Raw genomic sequence first — 27,199 nt, 5'->3', positions numbered from 1 at the left:
GGCCCTGGCCAATAAGACATCTCGCTCCTTGTCCTTGTTTGGCAGTCGCAGCATGTTGATCTCGAGGAGCCAGATTAATTATTTAACTGAAATTTTTCATCATTCAACGCTGAAAACAAACCAGGAGTTCAAGCGAACCGAATCAAACCACCCAGAAAATTTGCATGTTGTCCCATGCAAATGCGCCATTTCTTGGTATTAAACTGCAGACAGCATAGTAACATTGTCTTGAATCCCACTTGCCTTTACATAAATGGATTCAGTGACAATGCTAAATATCAACCACATGCCTAATTTCAATTGAGAAAATTTCAAAGCCTTGCATTTCAATTGGTAGAATAGAAGAAAGGTGTTCTCATCTAGTCAGGTAAGATTTTGCATGCACTAGAACAGTGAGTTAGAGAACAATTAGTCTAAAACAGGGTTAAAAGACTAAAAAACTAAAATTCTATCCTTCTACAGGTCGCAGCCAGCAGGACTGAGAATGCCAAGCCCAATCCCTTCCGATTCTCTCGGTTAGACAATCCTCAGAAAACCTTAGTTAGCGTCCTTCCCTAGGGATCAGAATTCATGAGAAGCTGAATACCAAGGGAATAGACAATGGTACACTCGATGAACATCTCTTTATGGCTATCACCTTGAACCAAGCAAACCAAACTTTTAGCGATAGCCCCTTCCTCGGCCACGTCCACCCCAACCCCTACCTCTTCCACCACTTCTGCCCCCACGAGATAAACCTTCCAAAGCCCTGTTAACAAGTTGGTTCTGCACACCACCCACACCCCGTCCTTTTTTTATTGGAGCACCTGAACCATTAGTATCTGTAGCAGTTCGCTTACCCCTACAAGGCAAGTGCAATGACAATTAGCACCAAAACACAGAACATGATGAGATGAGTACATGGCAAAGATTTTTTTTTACCCCACTGGAGCAGTCGTTGATGGTGTTGAAGGTTTTGCCACTTCTTTCCATGAGAGATTGATTTTCTTATCACCAATAAATGAAGGTGATTTTGAATGCAATGGCTGAATACAGCAGAAGTGAAACTGTCAAGCAAAGATACAAAATACAAATATAAATCAAACAGGAATTTGTCTTTTTTCATCATTAACCTGGGTCATTGCGAGAATATTATTGCAGGTTCGCAATCCTGTTGTAGTATTCTGTTTTTTTACTTTCTGCGAAGAACAGAAAGAATGATTGTGATTAATATAAGAGATGGCTCCACACACCATGCTAATACTCGACAAAATATCAAGTTTTAAAATAAAAAGAATAAAATAAAACTTACAATGCTAGCTTTTGCTTCATCGGTTTTAGCAGCTGCCATTGCCTTGTTGTGCTCTGCCATTCCCTGGGTTAGTTTCTTCATGGTGGCCCTGGCTAGATCCTCTACATTACTCAATCTGCATTACCGTCGACCATAACAATGTTGATCTTATCCTTCTAGAGAAACCTCATACCAAACACCTAACCTAACAATTTTGACCAAGTAACTAGTTTAAACTTTTGCACTAGCCATCCCAAAATTTCTTCTAACCAAATGGGATGGGGATGGGGATGATTTCCCCCCTGCAGGGATGGGGATGGGGATGGGGAAACTTTCATCCCCGCTGCCAGGGACAGGGAGAGCAATCAACCATATTTTTAGTATTTTAAAAATATGGTTGAATATGTTTGAATATATTCGATCTTTTCTAACAGAGCAAATTCTAACTACTATATTTTTTATTTTTAAATAAAATAAAAAACAAAAACTAAATGATTGATATCATAAAAAAAAAATACAGGGAGTGGGGATCCCCACAGGGATGGGGATAACCTTGTCCCTTCTGGTGGGGACAGGGATAAGTATTTTCACGGGGACGGCGATAGGGAGTGGCTTCCTGCCCCCGCCCATCCCATTGCCATTACTAATTAAGCTACAAGGGAAAAACAGGAAAGTCTTTATCCAAGTTTTCTTATTATAATGTTTTTTATCCAAGATATTTACCAATTCATCGATAACATCATCTGAGCCACTCATAGAACCACTTCAAAGAGGGAAACCACTGAACCATGAAGAGCCAGTATCAAAATACTTGGCTTTGGGGGAGGAGACTTTGGTACCAGAAAGACAAGATTATGCAGCAAGAAGTAACAATTTTCCATCCTTTTTCTGTAACTGAAGCACAGATCTTTTTTCCCCTTAGTAATCTTCCCCTAATATGAACATTCTTGGTGTATTGGGAAAATCTCAGGATGATGAGCATAAGAACGCAAGTTCAAGTCTGAGAGTGGCCACTTTGTGTAAATGAAAGAAAAATATAACAAAGGTTTGGTCTGTGGCTGCAGAATTTCAACTATGTTGGCATTGGGTTAGGGTTCAGGTCCATTGAAAAATTAGCAAATTCCCAACTCAAGTTGCATCCCTAAGTTAGGTCCATATCCAGTCCACCTCTCCCAAGGACCCCAGATGGCTGGGACCAACATTGGGTAATGCACTTTTTTTAATCTTCCCCTAGCATGTCATCCCCTGGTGACCTAGCCTGTTGCAGATGGGATATGAAGTTGCATAAGATGGTATTTATTTATTTATTTTCTTGGTAAAATGTCAAATTGTTCATAAGGGTCTCCTTAACCAACTTATGCACTAAAGAGAAGCTTCCTTACCTCTTCTCGTAAAAAACTTCAAAAAACAGTCAACACCAAAGAGCACTTTCTCTGGAATTAGGATAATACATTTCCCAATGCAAGCAGCCTTTTTTCATTTTGTATAATGGAAAGGCAGATAGCACTAAGTTTTTAGAGAATATCCAAACAGGTAATCCCTATGATTCTTCAACAGAACTAAAAGATGCAAATCAGTTTTAAATTCTGCCAATGTGAGCTTGTCTTGCAGTGCCAGTCCCAAGCGATAGAAGCGGGGTTAAATCAGGTTGGCTACCAGTATTTAAAACCTTTGCAAAACTCTTATCATCATGATAGCCAAGCCCATATAGTTGAGATAAGGCTTTATGACAATGAACTGAAAAATGAGAAATACACAGGACACTCTCGTATCCGTGTTCACTCAATGGAAACAAACATATCAGATTTGCAATGGAAGGAATGAAAGAATAGCTTGGGTAATCTGAGCCCCTCTGGAGTGAAGGGAGTATTCAGAGATGGGGAGGGTAGACTGGTTGTATGCTGGACCAATAGGGATGGGAGATTCACTAAGAGCTTAGATTATGGCCTTACTTCAAGGCTTGAGGCTGCCTAAAAAAAGAGACTTTCATGATCTGGAGATGGAAGGGGGCTCAAAGTTGCTATTAGGATCGTTGCAGAAAGAAAGTTTTGGGCTTGGAGTTTTAGACTGCAAATGAGGGAAATTTTCAGCTATGCAAGGGAGGTTGGGATACTCTTCAAGTGGATCAGGAGATCAGCTAATGGTTTAGCTTATATAGGGAAAATCTGTTTTGGGCTGCACTGTAATCATTGAGTTAATTTTGGGGCCTACGGGGCATATACTCTAGTAGTGAGTGGTTGACATTTGTACGTTTATCTATTTCAGTAATGAAAGTTAACATTTCCATTTTTTTTAAAAAAAAAAAGCCATTCTATATAGCCTTGTCGAGAAATCAGGTTGAAAGATCAGTGGAGAAGTGTGTTTGGGGCATTCTTACGCTAAACAATCTTAAGAAAAATGGGGTGCAGCTGGCTAGCACGTGTACTTTGTTTGGATCAAAGAAAGAAGATACGCTCCATCTATGTTTTGGCTGCAGATTTTCACAATTTGTTTGGGGCTTCTTTTGGTTATTTGATTTCAAGCTGTGGGGCCAAGTTGGCCTAGTGAGGTTTTCGCATGTTGGCCTTCATAAGGAAATAAAAAAAAGCAAAAAATTTCTGGAGCTGTGTTCTGTTTGCAGTATGTCAGGAGCTATGGGAAGAAAGGAATGAGAGAATCATTGAAGGAAAAGCAAGCAACAGGATGAAGATATGTTCGAGGGTTAGTTCAAAGCAAGGTTCAAAATATTGATATGCCCCTGTGTATCGATAGAGGTGTATCAGTAGTAAAAACCTTGCACTTTTATATTTTTTTAGTTTTTTAAAATTGGTTTTTGGGTAGGATTTTATATATTTTTTCATTACAAAAAAAGAGGGTTCCCTTTTGGAATCCAAAATATACGATACAATGCTCCCAATATTTTGATCCTTGGTTCAAAGTTGTTGGACTGGGTTTTATCCTTCTAAAATTCAGAGATGTCAATAGACATTTGGAGTACACTATAGGGCAATGGGTGGTCGACATGGTGATTTTAATGCTTTGCATATTGTACAAGGCTGAATTCTGGTTAGAGTTTTTTCTGTCGTTCAGGTAATCTCTAACCACTGTTTTGTTGTAATCTTTGATGTACCTTTTATAAATTTTATACTGCCAAAAAAACAGAGAAGACTCTATGGTATAAGGTACCTCTCAGTGAAATCTTTATAACTCTCAGAAAAGTCTTCTCCAAGTCTGTCTGATGGTTGACCAGTCACTATCTTATAACCACACAAACTATTTGTTGTATTAGGAGTCTGTATAACAACAAAAAAGAAGTAAGTGTCAACAAGAAATAATAAACATGAAAGTATGTCGAAAAAAAGAACCATAAATGTTAAATAACCTTTGAAGCCAAATGGTGAAAGGTGTACAACAAACACTCCACGTAAGTAAAATTCATTTCTTCTCCAGCCTTTCTTATAGGCATGTATTTCTGCCAAAAAACGGAAACAGAGGGAAATTTTATGAGACGGATGCTCCATATGGCTAAATAATAAAGGTTAAAACAATGAGTGAGAAGGGGGGTGATAGAGCTACTAACTAGGAATGACAATTTGATGGCTATACAGACAGGCAACCCAACTTAAATTTTCCTCCCACATGACATATGTCATTTACATTTTTTTTTTGTGAGATTGAATTGCATATGGTTAAATTGCAGCATCAAAAAACAAAGATGCAAAGCAGTGGTAAAAGTGTTGCCGATAGTCGACACCATGACCCATGAATTAAATAACCAAGTACGAATTCTTTTTATGTGAATATTATCCATGCATAATTTCTATAGCTTTTACCTTAAGAAGCTGAACAATAGATGGAAGAAGCTGACGTGAATCATGTGGTGTTGTATAAGGTGAGCTTTCTGCAAGGTTCTTGAGTAAGTCCAGTTTCCGTTCTTCAGGAAGCTGGCAATGAAAAGCATTGTTAGACCAAAATTGCATAGCTATTAGTTTTTCATTTGATCAAATATCTGATGGTTGAACAATCTCAACTTCAAGAAGTTCTAATACAAATAATGTTGCTCATCGTTGTTCAAAAGAATAGCTCGGAACTGTCTATCCTATCTATATCTACACTACAAGTATGAATATGCTTGTAGAACTTTTTTTAACCAAAATACCCCTACCTCTCTAATTGACTAATTGTGAGGACAGAAAATGTAATTTGAAGTACTACTTTTCACCTCATTCAATTTCCTCTCATTAAATCTTATATTTAAGGCATTAATTCCCATTCTCTCTCATTTAATCCCATATTTAAAGCATTAATTAACTCGTTCAATTTCCTCTCATTTAATCCTTTATTTAATGTATTATGATGATGACTTCTTACTAATAAATTCTACTAATTAGATTTATATCCAAACTTTTAACATTATAAAGCCCATGTTTTTTTAAACTGACCCAAAAATGAAACCATTCTTCTGTGAGTTCTGTCAAGGTGGCAAGTAAGCAATTCCAACATCCAGGTCAAATGATCAACCCATGATGTCATAATTAAATAATAGAAATAAAAAAGATCAAAACACAAAAATTACAAAAAAATATCAAAATTTTGTAGAAAATATTTGGGCACATCTCTAATATTATATGTTCATCATGTTAAACAAAAATAATTGCAATAAATAAGAATTATTTCCATACACAAAATATAAAATTGTAGAAAACTTTAGACACATTATTACTATCATCATCATCATCTAAAATTGCCACATGCAAAAGAACGTACACATTTACAAGTTTAAAGAAATAAAATTTAATATAATAATGAACTTATGATCTCTTTGTGACCATATTAATGAGAGTGGCCACTTCATGCAAAAATTACCAAAGTTTAGGTCCATATCCAGTCCACACCTCCCAAGATCCAGATAGCCAGGAACAAAATTGGAGGATGGCCCTTAATGACCTTTTTCTTATAATTGAAAAGAGATTTATTAATGATATATCAGAAATGTTACAAGCACCCCAAGCCCCAAGGGGAGGCACAAGGTTCAACCTCCCTTGAGATTAAAGTGTAAAAGCTACACCAAAAAACATTACAATGTTGCCCAGTACAGATGTTCCCTCAAAACCCCTTCTTAAGCAAGAAGATTAGCCAAAGCATTTGCTGACCTAGTCACCCAATGTGAGCTAACAGGCATATTATTAGTTAACCATCTTGCCTTTTTAGGAAATCCTTGTAGCACCAAATGACTGATCCCAGCTCTGTTAACCAGCCGACAACAATCTTAGAATCTCCTTCGATGAGAAGATGCCCAACTCCTAAATGGTTTGTTATCTGAATACCCTGTAAAGCCGTCAATAATTCAGCCCTGACTGAGTCTCCTACTCCCACTGGACCTAAGTGTAAGATGTTGCTGTCCTTATCTCTCAAGACTCCTATGCCTGAGGGTTCAAGGTTTTCTTGACTGCTTCCATCAAAATTCAACTTTACCCAACCGTCAGGTGGTGGGGTCCAAGAAACAATAACCTTTTCCTTCCTGGAGGAGCTCTTTGCCACTGCTAACCAAATCCTCCAAAAGTTGTCAAAAGTGAGCAATTGGAAAGAATCCGGAGTTTTCAGCCAGTGAATTGCCCTTGTTAAGATACGCTCCTTGATAAAGAAAAGACTTTGTTCCTTTTCTTGGAAAATCCTTGCATTCCTTTCCTCCAAACTGTCACAGCTCTAATACATTTCCACATAATTCTTCCTCTTTTGTTGGGCCACACAAAAGCCAATGGATCAAAGAGTTGGCTTATATCCGCAGGTTGGTTCCACCTACATCCAAACAAGGCAAAAATCCAAAACCCAAATAGCTGCAGCAAAGGTACATGAAATTATTAAGTGGAAGCAATCCTCAGCATTTGCTTTACAAAGAATACACCAAGAGGGGACAGGCACTTTCTTCTGCAATCAATCCAAAGTATTAATCTTCCCAAGAAACACTTCCCAGCAGCACCAAGTGATTTTAGGGGGATTAGACCTAGTCCAAAACCTTTAATATAGAGGCACAAAAGTAAAGAAACCTTTAGGATGGGGGGACCAAATTCTTTTGTCCGCTTTAGGGGATCTAAAGAGACACTATCTAGGACACAAAGAAGTTTCAAAACAATATCAAGTTCAGCATCCCTTAAACCCCTACGAAAACCAAAATTCCAATTCAAGGACATCGGGGAAAAGGGTATGGGAGGAAATGGGAAACAACCTTATGCTTAAACAAGGAGATGGAATAGAATGCCAGGAAAAGGTCTTTGAGGGCTGAAGAACCCACCCAAACGTCTTCCCAAAACAAAATAGAGTTCCTAGAATAAGTATCATACCTAACAAAGTTAATAAATTGGGAAAGGATACTGTGGATCGCTTTCCAAGTAGTAATCAAAGTACCCCGATGAGATACACCAGAATCCCAGTCGTTCTCCAGGCAGCCATGAATACTAGCTATCACCTCACCCATAACCTCTCTCTTTCTAAGGGCCATCTCCACAACCACTTAACAAAAGCTACATTCTTTAGGACCAAGTTCCTTATTCCCAACCCTCCCTCTTCTTTTTTTATTAGTGAAAATGATTTTATTAACAAAAAGATATGAATATTAGTACAGAGAATGGATAGCCTCGGCTACCCCAATGTCCAAAGGCATTCCACCTAAGATTTGCTTTATAGTCTTACAACAGAGCCCAAAAACAATGTTCCCTATTAGCCCCTTGCTTTGCTAGCTGGACCACAAACCCATTTGCTGCTCTTAGAGTCCACTGAAATAAAACCTGCATATCCTTTTTTTTATCGATAAAACCTGCATATCCTTTGTAAAGTGATTAATTTTCTTAATCTCATTTCTGAATACCCATGGAGCCTTTCCATCCTGCTTCAGCCAGCTTATCACCACTTTGGAGTCGCCTTCTACAACCAACTTCCTTACACCTATTTCCGAGGCTTTTTGTATACCAAAAACCAGAGCTTTTAGTTCAGTTGTAATGGAGTCTTCCCATCCAATAGGGTCAGAAAACAGCCCCACTACATTCCCCATGTCATCTCTAATGACCCCACCAATTCCAGCCGTGCCCGGGTTGCCAAAACTGCTCCCATCAAAGTTTAATTTGAGATTCCTCACTTTCCTTAGGTCACCCCCTCACTAAAAATAATAGTATCATCCGCAAATTGGAGATGGGTCACTGGGACTCTATTCCTTCCTATTCTCCAACCTCTTTTGTCTCTTCCCTATCTACCTTTGAAAGTAGCCTACTAAAAACATTTGTAACGAAGGTAAAGATAAAGGGGCAAAAGGGGATTTCTCCCCACCTTAATCCTCTACAAGCTGGAAATAAGTCCTTAACCACATCCTTTACCAACACTGAAAAGTGAGCAAAACTAATGCGGCCTTTCACCCAATTACACCACCTATCCCCAAAGCTACAATTCCTCAAAACCTCCCTTAGGAAACTCCAATCCACTAAGTCATAAGCCTTCTCAAGGTCCAATTTACAAACAACACCTTGTTCACATAACCTCCTCATATCCTCTACACATTCACTGGCTATAAGTATCTGATCAACTATTTGTCTCCCTTGCACAAAGACTCCTTGAGATTGGCTTGTTAGAGGTAGCACTACTTTTAGCCTCAAAGACAACTTTTGCCAAAATTTTGTAGATACTCGTCACCAGACTAATCGGTTTGAAATCCTTAGGACGACTTCTTCTATTTTTTAGGGATTAAGGCTAAGAAACTGGCATTGACTCCCCGGCTTACTTGATGTCTATCGACGAACTCCTTAAGGACCCCAAGTAGATCTTCTTTCACCACTTCCCAACTATCTTGATAAAAGGCCATTGTAAACCCATCCTGACCAAGAGCTTTTGATCTGACCATCAGGCACACTTCCCATCCAATTTCCTCCCCATCAAACCCCCTTTCTAACCAATTCACACTTTTCCTCACTTAATCTTGGCCAGTCTACTCCTAACTTGGACATGTTATTTGTTATTCAAGGGCCTTCTCAACAGGAACTTGAAATGATCCACAAACTTCCTTGCTATTTCCTCCTAATCTATAATCTCTTCACCCTCAAATTCCAATTTTACCACAAAGTTCTTTCTCTTTCTTCCATTAGCTAGGGCATGAAAGTACTTAGTATTCTCATCCCCTTCCTTTATCCATTTATGCCTAGCCTTTTGCCTCCAAGAGATCTCTTTTCTCAATGGTATTTCTTCCAAATCTTTCTTGAGTTTTTGTCTCAACTTCCTCCCTTGCTCATCCAAAATTCCTTGGGATTCTTTAGATCAGGCTCCTCAATCTGGGATAGTAATGAAATATTTTGTACCTCTAATCTTTTTTTTGTATAGGAAACGGTTAACTTTCATTAATTAGAAAATCAGAATTACAAATTGTCACCTATAGAAGGAAAAGGTGACCCTTGAAACAACAATCAAGTTACAACACAGCCCAAAACATCCGCCCCTTGCTTTGCTAGTAAGTTAGCTAAAGCATTTGTTGACCTCCTAGTCCAATTAACATTTAACAACTACACCCAGCTCCCTTGTAAGGCTCAATAATTCTCTTACAGCTTGTCTTAGGGACCAAGTTCCCAGACTATATATTTGCACCCACCCTACTACTAACTTTGAGTCTCTCTCCACTTCTAGCTGTTCCATACCCAATTACTTAGCCAATCTGAAGCCCTGAAGGAGGGCCACCACTTCTGCTCTAAGCGAGTCCCCACGCCTATTGGACCAGAGTACATAGCTAGGATTCTTACTCCCTCATCTCTAAACACACCCCCAATTTCAAATGGACCAAGGTTCCCCGCAGAGTTGTTGTCGAAGTTTAATTTCACATTACGTTGTAAAGGAGGGAACCAAGTTGCTTGTAAGGTAGAACAAGATACCAAAGACCTTGCTATTATACTCCAACCTCTAGTCAAGTCATCTGTAGACAAGACCTTGAACAAATCTAGAGTTTTCAGCCAATGTATAGTCTTGACAGTGATCCCTTCAATAAGTTTAGGAGCTGATTTTTCTTTTCCTTGGAAAATCCTGTTGCTTCTCTCTTCCCAAACTTCCCACAAGATAGTTGCCCTTGTTCTCCACATCACCCTTCCCTTCTTCTTTGGTCGTCAGAAGAAGCTAGGGTCAATGAGATCCTCTACACTTTAGGGAAAGTTCCACCTGCAATCAAAGAAAGAGGAGAACCAATCCCATAAAAGAGTAACAAAGGGACAAGAAATTAATAGATGATTTACCATCTCACCATTCCTTAAGCAAAGGCTACAGACATGTAGAGACAAGCACCAACTTGGTCTTTTTCTATGAAGCACTTCTAAGGTATTAATTTTTTGGAGAACCACTTCCCAACAAAAAGCCCTTACCTTTGGAGGCACCAGAGCACTCCAGACTTCTTTAACAAGAAAGGGTGTAAATAGGTTTGTAGGGGGCAACAAAGAATTGAAGAACAAGAAAAACATTCAGAAGAGGTTTTAGTCCAAATTCTACTATCAGGACAAGAAGGGTCCAAGAAGACTGAACTAAGAAGAGAAAACAGATCATCTGCCAATTCCACTTTTGCGTCTCTTAAGCCTCTCCTTAGCCCCAGATCCCAAGAGTCCTAAAAGACACGAAAAGAAGAAACAACTTGAAATTTTTTCAAAGAAAGATAATAGATGATCGGGAAACTATCCTTTTAACTAGTGTAAACAATTCAACCCAACTAAAGTATTGTTTGAAAATGACAACCAATCAACAATCCCAATAAAGTATGTTTTAGTTTGAAATATTTTCCATTTTTTCATCAAAACAGGGCATGCATCAACCAACTCCCACCTATTTACCTGAGGATATGTCTGGAGGCAAAATAAGCTATTTAAAAGATATTTCTTTTACACATCTTATGAATATAAACCCCTACCATTATTAAGGGCCATTACCCAATGTTGGTCCCAGTTATCTGGGGTCTTGGAAGGGGTGGACTCAATACAGACCCAATCTTTGACATTCTTTGCACAAAGTTGCCACTCAGACTCGAACCCACGTTCTCAAACTTGTCAGCCCAAGACTTAACCATTGCACCAAGAAATGGAGAGACAACTTTTATATATCACCACTGCATGAGCAGCATGATAAAAATTTCATGTCATGCAGGCAGATCAGAATTTTCTACCAAAGAGCAGAGAGAAATATATAAAAGAAATTTTCTATGGACACTGCCTTCCCCAGTACCACCCCCCAACCACCATCCTGTCAGGGCTTTTTTCTTTTGGATTGCCCTGAAGTGGTGTCAAGGAGAGGGCACAACAGATTCATTCCAAAGAAAAAAAAAAAACAATCATTGTCAAAAGAAAATTTCTACATAAAAATCTTCAAAAAAAAAACATTCTGCTAGGCATACATTTGAGTTCACCAAACAATAAAGAAGAACAACCTACATACTACATAGATACAACAAAATAGTAGGATAATATGACTTTCCATGTTATTGATCAAAAATAATAATAAGAAGAAGAAGAAGAATAAGAATAAGAATAAGAACAATATGACTTTCCAAAAAACAATTGAAGAAGATTTCATTGTTCATAATGTCAAAAGAGAAAATTAAATATTACCTTGTCAAAAACGGGTATAATATGCTTGTTCAAATAGTTAAGGAACTTGCTGTTCGATGCACCCCTCTGAGGAAAGTATGGTTTCAGTCATACAAAAAGAAAGATAATGTTGCTATTTTTTAAATAAGTCTACATGTTTGACTAATAGGAAAAAGAATATTGAAACACAATGCATACCATAAAAAATGGAAGAGCCATGTATAGACATGAAATCAATCTATCAATGTGATCAACATCTGAAACCTGTCATTTTAAGTACATCCAAATACAGACTAAGAGACATATACGATAGAAATAGAAAACTTTCGGTGTAAAAATCTAATTTCAAATAGATAAAAGCATTAAGAGCGAAAAAAACTTGTCATGTATACAAGGACCAATAAGAGCATCATAATTACACTCAAATAGATAGTAAATACTTGATAAAAAGTTACCAAAATTCCAAACCAATATTTACCATTGTGATTATTTTCCAGCTAAACTCTGGTAAATCAAATAAAATAGTTCATTTGTTCTCTCCTTAACAATAAAAATTGCAGAACAGAGCTCAAATGAAATATCAAACAATCTAAAGATCGATTATATCATTGTAGAACCAGATCAGCAATTATCATTTCCTCCTTTTTAATGAAAACCTAAGAGCTGAGGAACAAAGGAACCATAGGTTATGAGTGATTACTTGCACATAATGTAACATATGTCTATATTTATGGGCATGTACATCTTTTTGAGAATTAATACATGTTATCTTACCTTTTTGAGAAAAAAAAATTATGAATGTAATAAAAGATTCCACATGTATAGAACGTGAAGTTTGAAAATTCAGATAAGTTGTACAATATGCCTCCACTTGCTTTAAGCAAATCAAATAATTCACACATAGATTATAAAGAAAATGCATTGTATACTTGGGCAACCTCCTGCAGAAATTATGAGCATATTTACATCCTAATGCATTTACCCTACAGCCCTAACATGTGTAAGATTGCTCCACAATTCAAGAGAGAAACTGAAATAAATTAGTCTTTTATTATTTAACCTTAAAAGGTCCTCAGTCCTTTGTCCAGCCATGTCTTATTTCCATGTAGAAGAAAATTGAGAAAAAAAAAATCATAGGACCAACTAATATTTTCTCAAGTTAATGGAACCTAGAGAATCATACTAGGAATTAGGAATTTTGTTTAAAAAAAAAAAAAATCCATCACCTTGGCAACAAGGTGCCCTCCTGTCAACTAGCCTCACCTTGGCACCTTGAAAACTACCGATTAAAGGTGCCAGATATTTAGAGATTCATACATATAAATACAATTAAAATACCAGAAGATCAAAGGTGCCAGCTGGTAAAGTTAGTGTGACAGAATCCCACCTTCACCCTCCCCACCTCCAAGTTTGCCTGGGACAAAAAAGAAAAAAAACTAAATTATACCACCAAAACCAGTGTACTTGAAAGCAAGAAGCTGAGACAGTCACTGTATTCCTTTCTGTAACCTGGATTATATATGCATATGATCTCCTTCAGTCATGAAATTCTTCTCCCATGCCCACATAAGTAGATGCAAACAGAATAACCACTTTAATACATGTTTTTTTATCAATAACCATGTCAAATTTATTAATGTAGAACATAAAGGTACATATATACAAATATCCCCTTTACAGAGAAGGCACCTGCCATATCTAGTATTTTTCAGTTACAATCGAACCCACAACATGTGTTCTCCCCCCACCCCTAGCTTAGCTAATTCATCTACCATGCTGTTAGCAGCTCTCTTTACCCAATTAATTCTCACTTCACTGTCTTGGGCAAGCCACTTGAATATTTTTAACTCATCTCTATATCGCCATAATACAGCCTCTCTATGCTGCAGCAATCCTGTTACCAATCTTGAATCACCCATAAAGACTAACTTCTTCAAATACATATTCCTTGCATGTGGACACCTTATCTCTGCCCTTAGTGAATCTCCAGCACTAACTGGATTTGAGTATATGCAACCACATGCTCATTCTCATCTCTAAATACACCTCCCACTCCTGATGGCCCCAGATTCCCCCTACTACTTCCATCAAAATTCAACTTCATAAACCATTTTTTTCTGTACAAAACCACTCTTTATTAATGATTAGCTTTTCGGTGATGTCTCCGCCACTTCCTTCCATTTTCCAAAGATGTCATCCATTGTAAATGAAAAGAAGCTTTCCATAGACTACAATGGAGCACATTAGTTATACATTCAATAATCCCTTCTTTAGTTATACATTCAATAATCCCTTCTTGCATTCCTTTCTTCCCAAACTGTCCAAATGATTGTGGCCCTTGTAGTTTTCCACAATATGCTTCTTCTTTTCTTTGGCCAAGCAAAAGAACTAGGAAAAAAGACAAGCTGTTCATACAAAATTCAGAGGAGTCCACCTGCACCCAAACAACAAGAGAAACCATTCCCAAATACCAGCAACAAATAGATAGGTGATCAGTAAGTGATAGCAAGACTCACCATTAGATTCACAATATGACACACCATGGGGAAGACTAGCAAACATTTGGCCTTCATTATTGGAGCATGTCACAAATGTTAATTTTCTCATGAAAACCTCCTAAATAAAGGCTCCCAGCTCCCACCTTAGGAGAAATGGTCCTGTACCAGACCTCATTAACAGGAAAGGGATACATAGGAGCAAGAGGCCAGGATAAAACATCAAAGAAGTGAAAGAAAAGGATCCCGAAGCCATAAGAGCTCATGTGACCATCAAGTTTAAAGAGTTCCAAGAACAAATCATCAAAGGATTTGTTGGAATTGGACTAAACCAGGAATTCCATAGTCCCTCAAAGCCCTTCTAGACCCCAGATTCCAATCAAAGCTAAGACAACTAGGGGAAGGGACTGCAGACTTTGAAATAGGTTCCCTCTTGGAAGAAGACAAAGCAGAGAGATTTGGAAACTGAACTAAAGGATATTGCCCCACCCACACATATTCCTAAAAGAGAATATTATTACTTAAGCAAACATCATACTTATGAGAGTGAGAAAACATGAGAGTACGGAGTGTATTACCTTCCAAGGGGAAGCCCTTGTACATACCTTGGCATCCCATCTATTGTCAAAAAGCCCATGGATGCTCACTACCACCTTATGCCATAATTTGCCCCCTTCTAACTGTAATCTCCACAACCATTTCCCCAGCAAAGCAGAATTCCTATATTCAATGCTACCAATTCCCAATCCACCTAGCCTCTTACTCCTAGACACCACTTTTCATTTAATCAAATGATCTTTCTTCCCTCCCCTAGCTGCCACAAAAAGTCCCTCATTATCTACTCAACCACCTTACCCACTCTTTGTGATATCCTAAACACTAACAAGTAATATACGGCGAGATTTGCCAAAGTTGATTTGATTAAAGTGATCCTACCATCTAAAGAGATGTAATTTGTATTCCAAACTGCCAATTTCTTGGAAAATCTATCAATCACTGGGCTCTAAAAGCTATGGTCTTTGGGGTTGACTCCTAGAGGAAGCCCTAGGTATTTCATAGGCCAAGAGGTGACAGAACAACACATTCTTGCAAAGTAGACAACTCTCTATCCTCTAGATTAATCCCTTTACATACATATTCATCATAATATAGTTGAAAATAGTAGTAAAACTATTTATCAAAAACAATAGTAGTAAAACTGTAAAACATGAATGCAAGAGGAAAATACACCAAAACTATTTTTTCTAGCAATGTTTGTAGACGTTCATAGAAATGCATCAAGGTTTTATCTGAGAAAAGCCATCACAACTTAGAGTGTCTAGCAGACAATGAGCACATTTAGAATAAAATGAAACAAAAGATACCATGTCTATATATTCATGTCCATAACTTACATTGAATTGCGCATCTAAATCAGCCTGCCCCTCAATAATTTCAATTAGTTCTTGCACATGCTCAGGAAGAGAATTGTCTCCAAATAGACTCAAACTCTTCAAGAAGTCCATGAACATTTTAAATTCTGCCCCCGTTACATCTTGCAAACTCTAGAATAACACAATTAAACTAACATTTTTCAGATTTTGTCCTCAAAATAACATAACTATAATTGAAATTCAGAAAAACTTAACGTACAATAATAAAAGAAAACAAAATGTAACAAACAACCCATCAAGCTACAGTCATGCCACTAAATATACTTATACAGGATCAAGACCGTAGAAAACTTATCACAAACCTACCTTTTTTACCAAATCAGTTATATGTCTTTCCATCTGGTCCTGAGGCTTCAAGAGCTCAGCTTTGATAGGGAACACCTGAAATAGAATTACTGTTAACTCAACTATGATTATACAAATAAATCCAAAAAACAAAAAATAACAGCACAAATGACACTAGGACACTATAAAGCTTATATAATAGGCTTCTTACCTTATCCCTGATAAAGTTCAGAACCTTCTCGCGAATACTTTCATCCGCACTTGGTTCATCAGTGCTCTCAATATGTTTAAACAAGGCTGACAAAGAAGCTGCAAGGAACAAATGTGTCATGCAACACAAAATGGTGCAGCGAAAGAGCTTCCCAGTTTGCTACATTACTGTTAAGAAAATCATTATACATGGAAAACGAAGTTATGGAGCTGAGATATGTAACTAAAAGATGTTTACCAATTACCAATTCATATAGTTGGCTTCTAGCATAAAACCAATCAGTGGACCACAAGAAGAAAAACATAAATTATTGATATAGTATCAACATGTCATGTTAGTCAATTATCAAAAATATAATTGTCATTACCCATAGCCTTGTCTGAACCATTTTGAATCCATGGTATAAAACAGATTATATCCTTTCATTTACTTACTCAGAACCCCCATTGACACTTTTCATAGCCTACTCATCCTTTCCTCGAAGCCTTTAATTTGTGCCAATGTGCTTACCATTGGTAGTCATAATGGCTTATATTGCATATGGTCAGGCAACCTAAAAACATTCCTCGTTTCAATGATCAATTAGAACTACCATTAAGTTTCCTGAGACACCCATATTCCACCATTTAGTTTTAACAACAACCACCCATCATAAAATCCAATTCCAACAACGTTGACAAAATATACATGTTTTTCACTAATAATGATGACAGACAACAAGGACTTCAACTTGTTTAGCTTAAAAGTCAAAAATATCAAAGGCTGGAGACTGGAGGAATCTCTATCAAGCTAGAAATAGACCACACCACAATATCTTAAGTTGATTGTTTTGAGATTTAGCTTACATGTACCAGGAGACAGATGGAAGATTGTTTCAAAATATAATTATAGAGATGGTGGGTGGAATGGGCCTTAGAGTCTTATTTCCTTATTGGGTTTATTTGTTTCTTTATTTACTAGCTAATGGGCCTTAGTTGTAGGCTTTTGCTTCTTTGTTTCTTTACTATTATCAGTTCGGCCACCCTACCCGGGGCACCCTTGTAATTATACATTAAATTGGAACCAATTCTAATAAAACATGATTAAGGGACCGGAGAGAGATACGATCAAACTCTCTTCCCCTCCCTTTTCCTCTTTCTTCCTCCTCCTGAACTCCTTCTTCTTCCTCCTCCTTTCTTTTATTTCTTCTTCTCTAAATTCAGAATTGTTGCTGGTTTATATTTCTTCTTGGTACCAGAGTATGTCACCATTTCCTTCTTTCCTTTTATTGGCCCATACACAGTGTGTGTGCAGAATTAAGTTGCTGGTCAATTGAAGGTTGGTGTCACCTAGTTGGGGAGTTTTCGGGAGAGGATTAAACATTCAGATTGAGACCCAAGACAAGTTCTTGGATACTTTTCCCAAAATCCCTAGCCAACTGGAGAAATCAGACTAAGGGGTCTAGAGACAATTTGAAGCTGTGATCGAAGCTTAAAAGGAAGTTTGTCAACCTATTCAGAGATTGATTCTGGTTGGAAAAGTTTCTGGAGTGTCTAGTAGGAGCGGCTATAACTTCTCTCTTTCTCCCAGATTGTTGGGTACTTTGAAACCCTAGTTTTTTGCTACAAAGGAGCAACTTTGGCTTCAAGTCAGTGTTATTTGATTAGTAGTACCTTGTTTTTATTTTCATTTGTTTTCGTTTAATCAATGGATGAAACTAGAGTTGAGACAAAACAATCTACTGACTCTAGATTTAGCCAAGGGGTCTGTAGAGACTCTGTTGGGGGCAATGACTACTCCATGTCTGTAGAAGAGGAAAATGGAGGTAAACCACTGGACGTAAGGCAAAACCTAAGCAGGATGATCTTACCTATGAGAGGTGGATGCAGGATAATTGCATAGATGCAGGTCGACTGGTTAATTATATGCAACAACATATCAATCAACACAAGTTGTGGGTGAATACTGCTAAAGAAACCCACTCACAGGAGTTAAATGTTGCTAGGGCTTATAAATTAAAGAATGATGTGAATAATTTAGAACAAGGGGAGAAGCCCTTAGCATATACTTCTCAATGCTAAAGTCTCTCTGGTAGGAAATCGATTTGATGGAGACAATTCAATGGGGGTGCACAAAAGATGCTAAAACTCAAAGGATACTAATGGAGAGGAACAGGGTCTTTGAATTCCTTACCAAACTTAACCCTAAGCAGTGTTTTAATAGTGCAAGGCGCAAAAAAAAAGCGCAAGGGCCAATTTGCACCTAAGGCGTAAGGCGTAAGGCATAAGGCGTAAGGCGTAAGGCGTAAGGCGTAAGGCGTAAGGCGCAAGGCACAAGGCACAAGGCGTGGCACGCACCTTTTTTAAGCAAGGCACAAAAATACAAAAAAAAATGCTAAAAATCAAAAAAAAAAAGTCAGAAGTAAAAAAGTACTTTGTGGTAGCTAGATCCTCAACTAAGGCAGAGTACAGGGCCATGGCCCATGGGGTTTCAAAGTTGTTATGGTTCAAGTCTCTCAAATGCCATCAATATTGCTAATAACCCAATTCAGCATGATAGAATGAACAATGAAGCATATTAAGGTAGACAAACATTTCATACGAGAAAGAGTAGATAAAGAGGAAGGTCTGCCTCCCTTTCATTGCTTCAAAGGAGCACTTAGCAGATTTTTTTTACCAACACAGCAATTAGCAGATGTTCCAACCAAGGGCGTTCCTAAGGTACAGTTAAAGCACTATGTAAGCAAGCTGGACATGATTGACATCTATGCTCAACTTGCGGGGGAGTGTAGAGATGGTGGGCCTAATGGGCCTTACTGTCTTATTTCCTCGTTGGGTTTATTTGGTTTATTTTTATTTATTGGCTAATGGGCCTTAGTTGTGGGCTTTTTTTCCTTTGTTTCTTTACTGTTATCTATTCAGCTGCCCTATAAGGAGCACCCTTGTAATTATACATTAAATTGGAATCAATCAATCAATTCTAATAAAACATGATTAAGGGACTGGAGAGAGATACGATCAAGCCCTTGTCTTCATCTTTCTTCCTCCTGAACTTCTTCTTCTTCCTTCTTTCTTTTCTTTCTTCTTCTCTAAATTCAGAATTGTTTCCGGTGTATGTTTCTATAATAAAACAAAGGAATCAAGTCTAAGCTGTAGTGTCTAAGGATTGCAGAAACTTAATAGAAGCAACAAAAGGATAAGGAAGATAGTGATAGAATTTAGAAAAGGAACAAGAACTAAGGGATGATTTAGACATAGTTGCCAAGGCATCAGCTAGGCTACTAGGCATCCTTGTTTGGGTGTCTTGCCTGTACACCTTGACTTATAGCAACAAGGCACCCACCCGCCTAGGCAACAAAATCAGAAGCCAGGTGCCTTATTATAACATCATCAATATTGCTATGTCTTACTAATGTGCGCATCAATGCATTCTATTATATAGCATATGCATCATTTATACTTTGCTTTGAAGTTTTAAGTTAAAGACCCAATGGTTTTGACAAGAGAAAAGAAAGTATATCAGTACAAAGACGTTTCTTTTTTTTCTTCTCCCTCTTTCTTGCATTAAATGAAACAGTAGTTCCACACTTCCACCCACCTTTTTCCCTCTTTTATTTGCTCTCTATCTTAAATTTTTATCACATGAAATTATAGCCTTCTTTAGTTGCTAATTTCATATGAAATTGCTGTATTAAATACTTATTACATTTTTTTGAAAATATTGAAATTAATATATTTCTTTCTTTGTTACCAATATATTGAAATTAATATATTTAAAATATGATTGTCTTACATATAATGATTTGTCAAGTTTTGAGAGGGATTTTTTTATGAATAACATTACTGAATTTCATTAATCAGAAATAAAATGAGAGTACATCAAAGCAGAAGAGCCCAAATAGGGAGGCTAGCCTCGATTAACCTCCAAACAAAGAGAAAACATCAACCCCTAGCCAACTTGGCCCCAATACAATTGATCCCTTGGTACACCTTGCTTCACCAGGTCATCTGCCAGTCCATTGGCAGCCCTTGGAACCTTTCACTTGTGCTTGCAAGTCCTCAATTATTCTTTGTAGCTCTCTGATGATAACATCAATAGCTCCAAGCTACCTTCTGCTCAGCCTTTAGACACGCAATGGTTGTTCTTGAATCTCCTGCAACTTCCACTTCCTTCAAGTTCATTGTTTTCCCTCCTTAAACCTGTAACTGCTGTCCAAATATCTGCCCGAATTGAGTTTCCATTATTAAGATATTTAATGTTCTTAATATAAAGAATTTATATTTTTTTAATTAATATGAATGTTACATGGTTTATAAAACTAGGGGACTAACCAAATTTTAGTTTTTATTTTATAAAATTCTTAGTCTAGGAGAGCACCTAGGCGACTGGGTGCCCCACTATCACCCAAAATTGCCTAGATGTCTTGACAACTATGGATTAGTAATGACTAAGGAACATTAAAAAAACAAACGTGAAGATAATAACAGAAACAGCAAAGAAGAAGAAAAAGGTAATGTGAGATAATAACATGAGAATAAGGCACATTAAAGCAATGATTTAAGAAAATTTTGAATCTTCTACATATCATGTGGGATCCTTGTAAGTTGGTAACCAACTTCTTTTAGCTCATACAGGTCTAGAGAAAAGAATGAATTTGACATCCCTTCAATCATCTTTTGGCCCTGCAATACTAAACACATTCTTCCTTATGAAAACATGAATGATATTTTCTTGATTAGTAACTAAAACTTTATTGTTTTGATATGAAAGAATAAACAAAATACAAAGACAGGTTTGAACCAGTTGATCCTTTTTGGTAGACTAGCCCCGGCTATCTACCTTCATCCAGTCATTTCTTAAAGTTTAAAGTACACTCAATCTCCATGGGAGACCTGTTCCCAACTCCTCAATACAACTAATGTCTATGAACCCCTTGTGTAGCTAAGAAATCAGCCAAACCATTGACTGATCTCTTTATGCAGTTGAAACTTGAAAGATGTTCCTTTTTTTCTGGTCAAGCACATAACCTCTCTTATGTTATGCATATACATCCAAGGTCCTTCCCTTTTTGTTTTAAACCATCCTGCCACTACCTTAGAATTTCCCTCCACTAGAAGGTTATTAAAGTTGAGAGACTTTTCCATTCTCAACACCTTGCAGTTATTGGTAACATTTCAGCCCAATTAAGTTTCTGTAACAATTGTGCCCAGAATAGACGGTGAGTATAGTACCATGACTGTCCTGGAGCATGCACTTAATTCATGAGCTTCCATAACCATAAAGCATGAAGGATACTACTATATGTCTCTCAAACTCTCGTCTTACATGTAATCAATATCCATTATCCATACAGCAATTAGAAACCACAAGGAATATCTCCATTTTAGCAACTTGGATTTCACTCTACATGCATCCCCTTGAACCTCTCTTTCACAAAGGAATTGAAATAGAAATTTATCTTTTTAAAAACATTTTCTTGCCATCCATCTTTTCCAACCCCCCATTCCAAGGCAAAACATTTATCCATATACTCTCTTAATATCACTGAAGTTGCACTCAATATAGTCCATCATATATGAGTTATCACTTGCTTAAACCTTTGGATTCTACCAGATCCATTGCATGTTTCTGGCATTTACTTCCTTAAAATCCTGTTAGGCAATAGTAAGTCCCTAGCAAACATGCACTGGAGAAACTCTTCTTCAATAACCAATGCAAAATGGGAAAAGATGATAAATGGAGCAACAAACTTTTTTCATGAACGAATCTACAAAAATAAGAGCAAGAGACCAAAACTAAAATGGATCACCCCTCCCCAAAACAATAGTATTTTGCTTCAAGATTTCAAGGTTTCTAATAGCAAAGGAAATTACCTTTTACATCCTGCCTTAACAATGATAGAAGGGCTTTCTGTACTGCATCACGCTCCACATTTTCCTCTGAAAGAATGAGGAGAACCAAGATGAATACAAAGACAGATGGAGATTGGAGAGAAAGAGACTGAGGCTATGAAAAGTATAAACAATTTTTATCAGTAACACAAATCAAATTATTGAATTAAAACTAAGCCATAAAATATACAAAGGGGAAGAAAAAGAGATGCATGCTCCGCCATTTACAACCCTGCCCTTTGTACTCAAAATATTACTTGAGAACCAAATTACCAGCAGTAAGAAGTTGGCCAAGAATGTCCACAATCTTAGAAACATATTCTGGTGTATCCTTGCAAAAAAGAGGGAGACCACGAATTGCTTGTACTCGAATCTGCAGTCACAGGTAATAGCAGAGTTTATATTTCAAATAAGTAAATGAATATTTTGAAGGTAAAGAAAATATTGGTTTGCATTTTGAGACAAAACTGGAAGTAGAAACCACTTTCAGAAATTAATGGCAAATTAAGTACAAGGTGGAAATCCTTAGCTGGAAAAATTAATGATGCAGTCATGTCAAGCAGAAACTCAAAGAAAGAATATCCAAAATTTGGAGACATTTTGATGATGGGTGTCAGAATCACCTATGAAGCCTAAATATGCAGCTGCCACTAGGCACAACAACATATATTCATCAGTGCTTTTAAAACCAACCCGGAAAAGAAACCACTTTTCTGTCTAGATTATGGATCAGTGGTTAAATCATCTGGGTCAAACGGATCAACCCATGATGTCATATTTAAATAATAAATGGAGAAAGTACAAAAAAATATAGAAAATATGTAGAAAATGGACATGTCTCTAATATTATATATTCATCGTATTAAACAAAAATAAGTAATAAATAAGAATTATTTTGTTAATGATGGAAATGGCGAAAATTTGAAACTAAAGAAAAAAGGGGGAATTAATATTTGACCAGTTCAACATTTCAACCAGCTGGGTCACTAGGCTATCCAACCTTGAGCTGATACCTAGACAACTACGAGTAAACGACATTTTCATCGGTAGCTCTTATGCAACTAATTATGGGTGCATGGCATGCCTCTATCCAAACAAAAAGAGGGGAAGAATTACTTGGAGAAGTACAAGGGCAGCAACCCTGTGGGAACAATGAAAAGAGAGAAATGCAATAACCTTTCAAGATCGAAACCATGGAGACAAATTTCGTGACTGAAATTGTCACTATAAGAGTAGCCCCTCTGAATTGGATATCTACAAGAGAAGAGTTTAAGGGGATTCTTATTGATTCTGTCCTTAGAGGAAGGCATGCAATTAGCATCTTTTCTTCATCCAAGGCAAATAATGTTTTGCCTGCTGATAAAAAGATAGATTACTTCATCTCAAGGTTGGGTCAAGCATAATTTTGACAGTTGTTCCATAGGCAACTAAGTGGCATTTACTAAAGAATGCATTGTAAACACCTTTAGAGGCATGTGGGAGAGGAAATAGTGACATATCCTCATTCTATTAGAGAAGAAACAGCAATAAGGGCAGAAAGTCTATCTTTTCTGCACTGTTTAAGGAATAAGGGTAGGCTAATTCCTAGGAACAGACGCCATAGAAGTCGAAAGAAATTCATCAGTTGGCATTGGCTGGATGGGCTCTACATCAAACCTTGGAAACTACAACAGCAAATGAGAGAGACAAGATCATTGGTAACCAGGATGAGAATCCTGCTTAGCATTTCAATTGGATCTCAAGATCAGGAAACCCTATAGCAGATGAGCTAGTCAGAAGTTGGGTTGCCAGAGCTTCTTTGCATTCAGAGATGGGTTTATTGAGATAGCTATTGTGCTTGGGAAAAGATGCATTGGTCAGCCTGTGGAGCTATTAAAGATTTCAGTTTTCTTGTTTTACTTCTGGTCCTTCCTCCCAACTTTGAAGTATGGACACCTTGTTTATAATAAATATTTTTATGAATATTGTATATAATAAATGTCCCCGTTAATAAAGCACTTTAACTGGCATTGTTGATATTAAAAAAATAATAATAATGGAATTTTTGTGACTGCATAAAGCAGCCTAACCTCTAAAAACGAACCTACACATCTACACACCTCAAGTATATGAAGCAACCTTAGGTGCATAATTGCATATAGTCATATAGCCAATGCAATTGCCGTTTACCACTATATCTGCAACTTGAATTTTTTTAAAGTGCATCTAGAACTCTATTGATAAAGCAATCCGAACATGGTGACGCAATCTCTCGCCACAGCCTGATGGTTTCTGATTTTCCAGATTCAACCAAAACTCCGCTGCTAACGCAGTCCAAACATAGGGACCAATCATGTCTCCAGGTTCTGAGACTTCCTGGAATTGTATGATTGTCATGGTATGTGATACAATAACTGTAAATCAGCCATGTCTAGAAATGCTAGTATCATCTCTAAACTAAAACAAACCAAGTGAAAAAGTTTTAAATATAAATAGAGTTTACTCAAAAGCATGGAGAAAACAAAGAATATGGTGGATAGTTAATTAGCTACTTACACCAAGCTCCTCCTCCTCACACAAATCGAAATGGGCTTCAACAGCTTGACTGGATAGACTTGGGAAGAACTTGAAGAATCTGGGAATAAGCTGTGCTGCTAACTGCTTCGCCTTAATGCTGCCCTTGGCCGCTCTGACTATGCCTTCATAATCCTTTACATTCTGCGTCAATTTAGAGCCAAAAAGAAAAAAAAAATCAAGCTTTTTCGAAAACAAAAAGTAGCTAACATCAAATTCAATTCATAACACCACTTAAAACCCTAGAAAGAAAACCCAAAATGAAAATGAAAAAGATTGAAGAATTGAAGTTAACCTGGGACTTATCCTTGGCCTCGTTCAGTCGTTCGCCGTACTCGTAGAGCTTCTCGATATCGTTGGCCTCTTCGGACCCATCGGCCATTGCAGGTTAAGATGGTTGGACCCAAGAGAAATTAATTAAGAATTAAAAGAGAAAGATTTATGGAGATCTAGAGAGAGTGAGGAACTGAGATTAAAAGGGGAAGAATGGTTCCATTTTGGTGGCTTCCGTATAATTTTACAAAACAGTACGAAGCGGAGGAGAGGGAAAAAATGTGTTCTGAGTAGAGAGAGAGAGAGAGAGAGGCACAAGAGGGCCGAAAAAGCTTTCGAAGCCGCGGAGTTTTCCCTTGCCTTCTCTCCGTCTCACCATAGATTCTTCGACAATGAACGGTGTTCGTGGTGTAATAAAGTACTGAATTTACTGAAATGCCCTTTCAACCTTATTTTGGGAATTGAAGTCTTGAATTGCTCTTAAATTTCAAGAAATTGAATAATTCCGCTTTAGTACCTGAATTTGGGGGTAAGCGTCAATTTAGTATCCGAATCAAGTCGGTCCCTCCAGTCAGTCAACTTAAAATTTTTGAAAATATTAAAACTACCCTTCGAAAAAATAGACATCGTTCATTGTTATTATACTTGAACTAAATCGTAACGATGCAACAAGCTCGAGCTCCTCCGCCCAAACCCCAGACACTACATATGGGCATCAATCTCGTAAGCCTTATCCGCTCCCCCCTTCTTACAGAACCCAAATAGCGTCGATCCGTACAACATCAACTTCGACAGGATGTCATAATTTATAATCTTCTTAATCAAATCAAACGCCATCACTAGGTCTTCCGTTGCAGCAGCCAATCTAATGTGGAGCAACTCCATCAATACCCATTTGCTGAAAATCTCAAAACCCCTTATTAGGAGCATCATCGTAAAGGCGAAAAGCTACAAGCTTCAACAAGGTCACCACACTTCAAGCATATATCCAGGTTGAACCAAAGCAAGCATTCAGGAGACTCTTGATGGGCTTTCTTCCATGATTTGTCAGAAAGCGAGGTGGTGGTTGAAGTTGATGATTCGTTAGTGGGTACTGTTGCAAAGAGGGCCAAAGTAGAGAGATGGATCTCTTGTTCAAGGATAAGCTATTTTTCTTAATAATGATTTAATGATAATGGGTTTGACAGAAATAAGAATTGGATAATGGAGGTGATAACGGTGAGCATATATGTTCTAGCCGCATAAAGGAAAATATGTTTTGGGATTTGGGGTTCTATGGCAAGGTGTTGAGGAATGGGTCCGATGGCATGGAATCGATCAAATAATATGGTGTGACGTGAAGGAAATAAGAGAAAAGATATTGGGAGTGGCTAGAGAAAGAGCCAACGAATTTCACATGGACGGGGACTGTGATTTCAAGGGAGAGGAGGGAGTAGACAAGGAGGGGGAAAGGAAAGAATCGTTGGAGGCATGTGGGGCAAGACGTGAATGCTAGGAGAAAAACGAGTCAATCCCTATAATGGAGGATAGAGCAGTGGTTGTAATAGGGTAGATGGTTATGGTTAGGAGGATGGAGAGGAGGGTGGTGATGGTGATGATGGTGGTAGACATTTTAGGGCTACGGGGGTTAGGGTTGAATCATGGTGTAATACACTTGGGAGTCCTCAAGTTTGTGCGAACAAGTTCAGTGATCATTGGAACAAAAGAGAAGGGTGTGACAGAGGAATGTGAAGTGAAGAATGGTATAAGTAGCTCGTGGTCATGAGTGATGGTTGTTTGCCTATTTGGAAGAGTTTCAAATTCGATCTTAGGCTTTGCTCCCATCAAAGCATTGGTGCACAGTTTCCCCATCGAGTAATTAACTGAGCCACACGAGTCCCTTGATAAGCAATTTGGCACACAATGTAGGGAATGGTGGGAACACTTCCTTGTTTTGGCATACCAACTTGACACCCCAATGTGGTACAGACCAAATGAATCCATAACCAGCTTGATATCGGAATTAATGGTTAGAGATTGAATATCAATTATAAGAAAATTAGATAATAGGTGAAGAGCATTTTTATCCTTTCACATGATACTTAACTCCCCTAACGGTTTTGGACCAACTTTACACTTTTTGAAAGTTTGGGTACTAACTTCACACTACCCCCAAAGTTAAGGGTACTAAAGTAGATTTTTTCCTTGAATAATCTTACACTTACAATTTAAAGAATCACTTAAAATATTCATAACTTT

At 37.6% G+C, this 27,199-nt stretch overlaps 1 protein-coding gene across 2 annotated transcripts; it reads right to left on the bottom strand.

Annotated features, from left to right (window-relative positions):
- Nucleotides 1–300: 300 nt before the first annotated feature.
- On the bottom strand, nt 301–25,356 carry LOC104599524 (apoptosis inhibitor 5-like protein API5). Of its 2 annotated transcripts, XM_010262099.3 has the most exons (17): nt 24,984–25,346; nt 24,671–24,832; nt 22,409–22,508; nt 22,118–22,183; nt 16,266–16,363; nt 16,076–16,150; nt 15,731–15,880; nt 13,229–13,255; nt 12,040–12,105; nt 11,863–11,928; nt 5,083–5,193; nt 4,632–4,721; nt 4,436–4,542; nt 1,292–1,406; nt 1,113–1,178; nt 922–1,025; nt 301–841 (listed from the first exon to the last, which is right to left on the bottom strand). In XM_010262099.3, the coding sequence occupies exons 1-17, from the start codon at nt 25,068–25,070 to the stop codon at nt 661–663; spliced, it is 1,671 nt and encodes a 556-aa protein (XP_010260401.1). In that variant the 5' UTR covers nt 25,071–25,346; the 3' UTR covers nt 301–660. The 2 variants fall into 2 exon arrangements, with proteins under 2 accessions (XP_010260401.1, XP_010260402.1); XM_010262100.3 differs by lacking the exon at nt 13,229–13,255 and having other exon boundaries at nt 24,984–25,356.
- Nucleotides 25,357–27,199: the final 1,843 nt, after the last annotated feature.

The sequence above is a fragment of the Nelumbo nucifera genome, chromosome 1, assembly GCF_055504915.1.
Source record: "Nelumbo nucifera cultivar China Antique chromosome 1, China Antique-T2T, whole genome shotgun sequence".
NCBI lineage: Eukaryota > Viridiplantae > Streptophyta > Magnoliopsida > Proteales > Nelumbonaceae > Nelumbo > Nelumbo nucifera.
The sequence above is the reverse complement of the archived record's forward strand: the minus strand, read 5'-3'. Positions and strand labels throughout refer to the sequence as shown.

Coding starts and splice junctions, on each gene's coding strand:
- LOC104599524 (XM_010262099.3), bottom strand. CDS start 25,070: ATGGCCGATGGGTCCGAAGAGGCCAACGATATCGAGAAGCTCTACGAG. Junction 11,929..12,039: donor TGGCTCTTCCATTTTTTATG/GTATGCATTGTG, acceptor TACTTTCCTCAG/AGGGGTGCATCGAACAGCAA. Junction 1,026..1,112: donor ATATTCTCGCAATGACCCAG/GTTAATGATGAA, acceptor TGCTGTATTCAG/CCATTGCATTCAAAATCACC.